Below are 8930 nucleotides of genomic sequence, written 5' to 3'. Positions count from 1 at the left end.
ACCTGCCTGTGTCTGACCCATATCCCTCCAAACCTTTCCTATTCATGAACCTATGCAAATGCCCTTTAAATGTTGTAATGTTGTAACTGTACCCGTACCCAACGCTTCCTCTTGAAACTATGCCTCTTAGTTTTGAACTCACCCACCCTAGGGAAAACACCCTTGCTCTGCACCTTATCTATGCCCCTCATGATGTTATAAACCTCTGTGCGGTCACCCCTCAGCCTCCTACGCTCCTGTGAAAGAAGTCCCAGCCTCTCCTTATAACTCAAACCCTCCACTCCTGGCAACATCCTGGTAAATCTCTCTGAACCCTCTCCAATTTAATAATATCATTCACAGCCCAATGACCAAGCTGGTTAACTCTTTGTAATCCGAGATAACCTTCTTCACTGTTTCCTTCTCTAAATTTCTCTTTCTCTCACTCTCTCTGCAAAGGTTTCTCTCCATATTGCTGCCTCCTCTGTACCTGTCTGTAGGTTCATCGCTTCTCTTTCCATCAGTCTCCGTTAGTTGTCAATTATGGCAGCACCTTGTCTCTAGAGTCACAATGTTGTGGGAGTAATTGCCACACCAGACACAGGATCATGAAATAAAGGTTGGCAAATGAGGAACCCTCACTAACTCCACCCTCACCCTGAAGAACCCTCCCTAACACAGCCCTCACCCTCAGCAACTCTAACTCAAACCACCTTCTAAGGAACCCTCACTAACTCCACCCTCACCCTGAAGAACCCTCCCTAACACAGCCCTCACCCTCAGCAACTCTAACTCAAACACCTTCTAAGGAACCCACACTAATTCAACCCTCACCCTGAGGACAATAGACAATAGGTGCAGGAGTAGGCCATTCAGCCCTTCGAGCCTGCACCGCCATTCAATATGATCATGGCTGATCATTCCTAATCAGTATCCTGTTCCTGCCTTAGTAACACAACCCTCACCCTGAGGGACCCTCACTAACTCAAACCTCACCCCGGGGGACCCTCACTAACACAGCCCTCACCCCAAGGAACCATCATGTCAGCTGTCAGTGACCATGTGGTTGCTGCAATTGTAGTCAGCTTCTTCTTATCTTTCAGGTATGTGGTCCTCCCTCAGCCAGTCTGCCTCGAACATGCAGTCAGCTACACAATCCGGTTTGAATTCAAACGTTATTCTTCCCGTGAGAGGATTCCTAATGCCAATATTCTTGTGGACTCTGTAAGTAATGGTGTGTGTATGTATTTTGGGTATTTAATAATAAGGGCCTTCTTAAATAATGACCTCGGCCCTGAACTGGATTTTGCGAATTGAAATAAACTTCTTACTCTGGTGCTTGGTAATGAACTAGGCCAGATGTTTGAATTAGTTGTCGGTGAGCACTTTGAAGAGAGTGATCATAATTCAGTTACGTTTAGTTGGGCGATGGAAAGGGATAGGTACATACCACAGGGCAAGACTTATAGATGGGGCAAGGGCAATTATAATGCAATTAGGCATGACTGCATTGAATGCATAGAGTTGGGTAATTCTATAATGCATAGAATGGGGTAGCAAAATGCAGGGGATGGGGACAATGGAAATGTGGGGCTGGTTTAAGGAACAGGTATTGCGTGTCCTTGATAGGCATGTCCCTGTCAGGCAGGGAGAAAGTGATAAGGTAAGGGAACCATGGTTTACTACAGAAATTGCATCTCTTGTTAAGTGGAAGAAGGAGGACAATGTGACGATGGGACAAGATGGTTCAGATGAGGCGATGAAGAGTTACAGTTTAGCTAGGAAGGATTTAAAGAGAGAGTTAAGAAGAGCAAAGAGAGGACATGAGCAGTCTTTAGCAAATAGAATAAAGGAGAACCCTAAAGCTTTCTATCGGTATGACAGGAAAAAAAGGCTGATTAGGATAGGAAAGACAGAAGTGGAAAGTTGTGTGTGGACCCTGTGGAGATCAGAGAGGTGCTAAATGAATATTTCTCATCGGTTTTCATTCAGGAAAAGGAGAATATTGTTGAGGATACAAGATATTAGACTAGAAAGGATCGAGGTTAGTAAGGAAGAGGTGTTATCAATTCTAGAAGGAGTGAAAGTAGACAAGTCCCCTGGGCCGAATGGGATATATCTGAGGATTCCCTGGGAAGCTAGGGAGGAGATAGCAGAGTCTTTGACTTTAATCTTTGAGTCGTCATTGTCTACAGGTTTGGTACCAGACGACTGGAGGGGATTGCACATGTTGTGCCCTTGTTCAAGAAGGGCAGTAGAGATGACCCAGGTAATTATAGAACAGTGAGCCTTACGCGTGTTGTAGGAAAAGGTTTGGAAAGGATTATAATAGATAGGATTTATAATCATCTAGCAAGCAACAATTTGATTTCAGAGAGTTAACATGGTTTTGTCAAGGGCAGGTCATGTCTCACAAACCTCACTGAGTTTTTGAGAAGGTGACCAAGTACGTAGATGAGGGTATGGCAGTTGACATGGTATACATGGACTTCAGTAAAGCCTTTGATAAGGTTTCACATGATAAGCTTTTGGAGAAAATGCAGAGGCATGGGTTTGAGGGTGATTTAGCAGTTTGGATAGAAACTGGCTTTCTGAAAGAAGGCAGCGAGTGGTGGTTGATGGAAAATATTCCATCTAGAGTCCGGTTACTAGTGGTGTGCCATAGGATCTGTTTTGGGAGCACTGCTGTTTGTCATTTTTATAAATGACTTAGACACAGGCTTAGGAGGATGGGTTAGTAAGTTTGCAGATGATACTAAAGTCGGTGGAGTAGTGGACAGTGTGGAAGAATGTTGCAGGTTGCAGGGGGACTTGTAAAAACTGCAGAATTGGGCTGAGAGGTGGCAAATGGAGTTCAATGCAGATAAATGTGAGGTGATTCACTTTGGCAAGAATAACAGGAAGGCAGAATACTGGGTCAATGTAGGATGATGACGTTAGCTTGTATGAGGGGGTATAACTACAAATTGAGGGGTGATAGATTTAAGACAGATGTCAGAGGCAGGTTCTTTACTCAGTGGTAAGGGCATGGAATGCCCTGCCTGCCAATGTAGTTAACTCAGCCACATTAGGGGCATTTAAACAGTCCTTGGATAAGCACATGGATGATGATATGATAGTGCAGGGGAATGGGCTTAGATTAGTTTACAGATCGGCGAAACATCGAGGGCTGAAGGGCCTGTTCTGTGCTGTATTGTTCTATGTTCTTTTATTGGGAAGTTATTGTACAATCTAGCACTGGAATCTGAGAACTGAACATGGTCGCCTCCAAACCATGTTACCGAGGTAATGGTCACTGAGAAACTGGCATCTTGCATATTCTTTGATGACACGTTGAGAAGACAAAACACTGAGCATTACACACTACTGTGGAGTATTTCCAGTCAACTTCCAGTTCCACTCATCACAGATTGCCGAGCAAAGAGTGCATCCAACAGTTTGATTTCTGTTGTAGATCGTGTTGGTTCCTCGCTATTCCTCCATGGAGATGTTTATTGCCGGAGATGCTGCCTCTATCAGGAGGAAGGAGACCTTTGAGCGTTATCGCTGCCATGAGAACAGCATTCCAGTTGTCAAGCCAACAATAACGGACATCTGTGCCAAACTGATCAGCAGCATGTCAGCTATAATTCACAACGGGGCTCTGCGTAAGTATGGGATTCATTTGTATTGTTACAATAAACTTTTAGACTGTGACCTGATGTCAATTAAATATCCATCCACTCCCTCCACCACCAGCACACAGTAGCAGAGGGTGTACCATCTACAAGGTGCACTGCTGTAACTCACCAAGGCTTCTCCTTCCAAACCTGGGATGTCTCCCACTACCTTCCCTTCCCCTCCAATGAGACACTTCATCCATATTTGAAGCAATACTGGTGTTTCTTCACTGTCGCTGGGTAAAAAAATCACAGATCTCCAAAACTGTCAACATTGTGGCAGAATTTGGACCACATGAACAGGAGCAATTCAAGTAAATGGCCTATCATCATCTTCACATGGTACATCGCGTATGGGCACTAGCTGTTGCTTTTGGTGTTGATTTGTGAAAAGGATAGTCAGTAAAGTAATAGCCGTAAATTAAGTAACAAAATAAGATTTATTTGTTTAATCCAGTTGTCACTAGAGGGTTATAAATGGCAGTTTGTAGGTTGTATGCTTCTTAGAACCGTAGAAATGATTCAGCACAGAGGGGGGTAATTTGGCCCATTTTGTCTATGCCTACTCAAAGACCCACAGATGCCCTTTATAATCCCATCTTCTGTGAGATTTGAGAGATCAGGGGAAGGCAAATGTCCTTGACAACTGCATCTGCAGGAAGTGTGTCCACCAGCACAGACCACATGGATTGGCCACCCTGAGGTGTTGGACCACTGTTATTATCACTCAACTGAAATCCAGAAACTCAGCTAATGTCCTGGGGGCACTGGTCTGAATCCAACCACAACGTATGGTGGAATTAGAGTTCTGTTAAAAAATATCTGGAGTTAACAATATTGTGAAACTCTTATCAATTCTCAGGGAAAAACAAAATCTGGTTCACTATATTGGATCTAATAATGAATAATAAACCTGATTTAATTAGTGACTTACTTGTCCATGAACATTTGTCAAATAGAATCTGGCAGATGATGTTTCCTGTGGATAAGAGTGAGATTGTCTATTTCGGCCAGACAAATAAAAGGGCAAATAAGGAAGGATGTCTTGACCCTGGAGGGAGTTCAATGCAGGTTTACAAGGATGATACCTGGACTTCAGGGCTTAAGTTATGAGGAGAGATTTCACAAATTAGAATTTAGAAGGTTGAGGGGCGATCTAATTGAGGGTTTCAGGGTATAATCAGGGAAAGACAAGGTACATAAAGATAAATTATTGACGATTCTAGAATTGGGGACAGAAGAACTAAGAGTGTGGTGCTGGGAAAGCACAGCAGGTCAGGCAGCATCCGAGAAGCAGGAAAATCAATGTTTCAAGCAAAAGCCCTTCATCAGGAATGAGGCTGGGAGCCTCAGGGGTGGAAAGATAAATGGGATGGGGGGTGGGGCTGGGGGGAAGGTAACTGAGAGTGCAGTAGGTGGATGGAGGTGGGGATGGTCAGAGAGGAAGGTGGAGCGGATAGGTGGGAAGGAAGATTGACAGGTAGGACAGGTCATGAGGGTGGTGCTGAGCTGGAAGGTTGGAACTAGGGTAAGGTGGGGGGAGGGGAAATGAGGAAACCTGTGAAGTCCAATTTGATGCCCTGGGGTTGGAGGGTCCCAAAGTGGAAGATCAGGCGTTCTTCCTCCAGGCGTCAGGTGGTAAGAGTGTGGTGATGGAGGAGGCCCAGGACCTGCATGTCCCCGGGAGAGTGGGAGGGGAAGTTAAAGTGTTCAGCCACAGGGCAGTGGGGTTGATTGGTGCGGATGTCCCGAACCCGGACACGCAATGGGTATCCTCCCACTTCCTCCAGTGGAAAAGGGTAGCCATGGGCACCCGCATGGGCCCCAACTATGCCTGTTGCTTTGTCAGCCACGTAGAACAGTCTATCTTTCGTAGTTACACCGGCACCAATCTCCACCTTTTCCTCCACTACATTGATGACTGATTTGGCATCACCTCGTGCTTCCATGAGGAGGGTGAACAGTTCAGCAACTTCACCAACACATTTCACCCCGACCTTAAATTCCACTGGATCATCTCTGTTACCTCTGTCCCCTCCCTGCACCTCTCCATCTCCATCAATAGTGACCAACTCATTTTCTACAAACCCACCGACTCCCACAGCTACCTGGATTACATCGCCTCCCAGTTTAGGAGAAAGTGAGGACTGCAGATGCTGGAGATCAGAGTCGAGAGTGTGGTGTTGGAACAGCAGGTCAGGCAGCATCTGACGACCAGTAGAATCGACGTTTTGGGCCAGAGCCCTTCATCAGGAATGATGAACCTGCCTTTTCCTGATGAAGGGCTCTGACCCAAAATGTCAATTCTCCTGCTGCTATGCTGCTGCCTGACCTGTTGTGCTTTTCCAGCACCACACTATTGACTCTAATCTCCAGCATCTGCAGTCCTCACTTTCGCATAAGAATTAGGGCCAGGCCATTTAGGAGAGATGTTACAAAGCACTTCTACATGCAGAGAGTAGTGGAGATTTGGTACTATCTTTCTCAAATGGCAATCATGCTAATTCAATTGTAACATTTAAATCTGTGACAGACAAATTTGTATTAAGCAAAGTTTCAAGGGATATGGACTCAAGGCAGCCATATGGAGTTAGGCCACAGATCTTACTGAATGGCGGAGAAAACTTCAGGGGCTGAATGGCCTTCTGCTGTTCCTATGTTGCTAAATGCTTTACAATTACGTGGAGGTTAGCTAGATCTGAGTTAAGTACTGCCTACAGATAGTGGCATTGGCCTGAGGGAGCTGGATGTTGATAACAACTAGAGAGAAATTCGGGGGTGACATTTGGCTGAAAGAATTCGTAATCACTCAGGAATTGTTTTTGATTTGATTAGATGGTTCACAGTAGTTGTTATTATTCTTCTTCAAGGCATAGTCATTTTTGATTTGGATTGCATTGTCTGAAATTATCTTTGGAAGCAGATTCAGCAATAACTTTCAAAATGGAATTAGATAAATACCTGAAAAAAATATACAGGGCCAGATGCAAAAATTGAATTGAATTGAATTTATTGTCCCGTGTCCTGAGGCACAGTGAAAAGCTTTGTCTTATGAGCAATCCAGGCAGATCAAGCAGTTAAGTAGCATAGATAGTAAATAATAGGTAAACAGCAGTAAAACAAAAACACAGGTACAGGTGAATGTTAAGAGTTTGTGAGTCCATTCAGTATTCTAACAACAGTAGGGTAGGAACTGTTTTGAAACCGGCTGGTGCGTGTGTTCAGGCTTCTGTACCTTCTCCCCGATGGTAGAGGTTGTAGAAAAACATTGCCAGGGTGGGATGGATCTTTGAGGCAAGGGTATTCGCCGTGATGCCAAATTCCCTCAGCTGCCTGAGGAAGGAGAGACGTTGTTGGGCCTTTGTAACCAGTGCGTCCACATGAAGAGTCCAAGGAAGCTTGTTGTGGATGACCACCCCCAGGAGCTTGACACTCTCCACTCGTTCCATCTCTGTGCTGTTAATGTGTAGGGGGGCATGAGTAACATCCCGCCGAAAGTCTATAATGAGTTCCTTGGTTTTGCCGGCATTGAGAGCTAGGTTGTTCTCAGTGCACCATTTTTCCAGTGAGAGTGGAACTAACTGAATGGCGCTAGAGCTGGCAAGAGCTACAACAGACCATGTGACCTCCTCCTGTGCTGTCAGATTCAATGATTTATTAATGATAACACTAACCAGGTTCAATAAGTGAAAGTCTTTGTTGTTTTGTGTGCTTTCAGCTTGCCAGTGTGACCCTCAGGGTTCACTGAGTTCGGAGTGTGAGTTGAATGGGGGGCAATGTCGTTGCAAGCCCAGAGTGATCGGCCGACAGTGTCAACAGTGTGCTCCTGGAACATATGGCTTTGGCCCAGTGGGCTGTCAAGGTAAGAGAGTGAGAGAAAGAAACTCTCTTGCTAATCCTTGTTAGCAGCAACAAAAGCAATTTCAAACTCTTTGCGATTGATCAGGATGCTGGGATGAGTAGATATTTATTTAGTGTTTGCAGCTCTCTGCCCTGACTGGCAGTGAGAGAATGTTGACTCCAAAGCTTGTTCATTCATTCCTGTAGCCTCTCTTGTGCTGTTTATATAAGGCAGCTGCAGTTACAGTAGAACGTGAGGTCTGCAGATGCTGGAGATCAAAGTTGAGAGTGTGGTGCTGGAAAAACACAGTAGGTCAAGCAGCATCTGAGGAGCAGGAAAATCGACATTTCAGGCATAAACCCTTCATCAAAAAAGGTTTATGCCTGAAACGTCGATTCTCCTGCTCCTCAGATGCTGCTTGACCTGCTGTGCTTTCAGCACCACACTCTCAACAGCTGCAGTTATAGCACAGCCCAACCCAGATTTCATTGAATTGTGAAACAGGACCAAGGGGCTGAATGGTCTCTGCCTGCCCTGCTGTTTCTGTACTTAATGCTCCCATCTTGATAGAAGTAAATTGAAATTAATTGTTTCCACTGGAAGGTGGGTCAGTAACCAAAAGAAACAGATTGAAGTTAATTGTTTAAAAGAGGGGGAATGATGATAAATGTATAAATATTCAGAGTTGTTGCCTGTGTTGGTGGTGGAAGATTTTACCAGACATTTTCACATAGAAGTTGAAAGGGAAGGGGAGAAGTTGCTGGGCTAAGGTGAAAGAGCACGGAGGATGGACTAGTTCAGCAGCTCTTTCAAAAATCTGGTGCAGGCATTTTAGGTTCAAAAAGTCTTCTTCTAAACTGAGGCACAAGGTGATCTGCCTGTGGTTAGAGTGTGTGGTTTAGCAAACAAACTCTGTTTTTCTCTCTGCCTACAGCTTGTAATTGTAAGCGGGAGGGATCGTACAACACGTTCTGTGACCAGCTGACTGGGCAGTGCCAATGCCGGGCTGGAGCATTCGGTCGGCAGTGCAGAGAATGCCAACCTGGTCACTGGGGCTTCCCAAGCTGCCAGCCGTGTCACTGCAATGGGCTTGCGGAGAGCTGTGACCAACAGACTGGAACCTGCCTTAACTGCCGAGGCAACACTGTGGGACAAAACTGTGAGCGGTAATATCCCAATCAGACAAAGTGATCTCCTTGAGACACATATGCTTTGAACAGCTGAGGTACTGAACATAGAACATAGAACATAGAACAATACAGCACAGAACAGGCCCTTCGGCCCACGATGTTGTGCCGAACGTCTACCTAGATTAAAGTACCCATCCATGTACCTATCCAAATGCCGCTTAAAGGTCGCCAATGATTCCGACTCTAACACTCCCACGGGCAGCGCATTCCATGCCCCCACCACTCTCTGGGTAAAGAACCCACCCCTGACATCGCCCCTAT

General features: G+C 45.3%; 1 protein-coding gene across 1 annotated transcript in view; it reads left to right on the top strand.

Moving 5' to 3' along the window:
* lamb2 (laminin, beta 2 (laminin S)) overlaps window positions 1–8930 on the top strand; it is a 167856-nt gene that overhangs the window by 98999 nt on the left and 59927 nt on the right. The window contains exons 15-18 of the mRNA XM_043708610.1: window positions 1083–1203; window positions 3434–3626; window positions 7357–7500; window positions 8414–8645. Of these exons, the coding sequence (XP_043564545.1) occupies window positions 1083–1203; window positions 3434–3626; window positions 7357–7500; window positions 8414–8645 (690 nt within the window). The remainder of the gene's footprint in view (window positions 1–1082; window positions 1204–3433; window positions 3627–7356; window positions 7501–8413; window positions 8646–8930) is intronic.

The sequence above is a fragment of the Chiloscyllium plagiosum genome, chromosome 18 (assembly GCF_004010195.1).
Source record: "Chiloscyllium plagiosum isolate BGI_BamShark_2017 chromosome 18, ASM401019v2, whole genome shotgun sequence".
NCBI classification, from domain to species: Eukaryota; Metazoa; Chordata; class Chondrichthyes; order Orectolobiformes; family Hemiscylliidae; genus Chiloscyllium; species Chiloscyllium plagiosum.
This window is presented reverse-complemented; position numbering and strand designations above follow the sequence as displayed.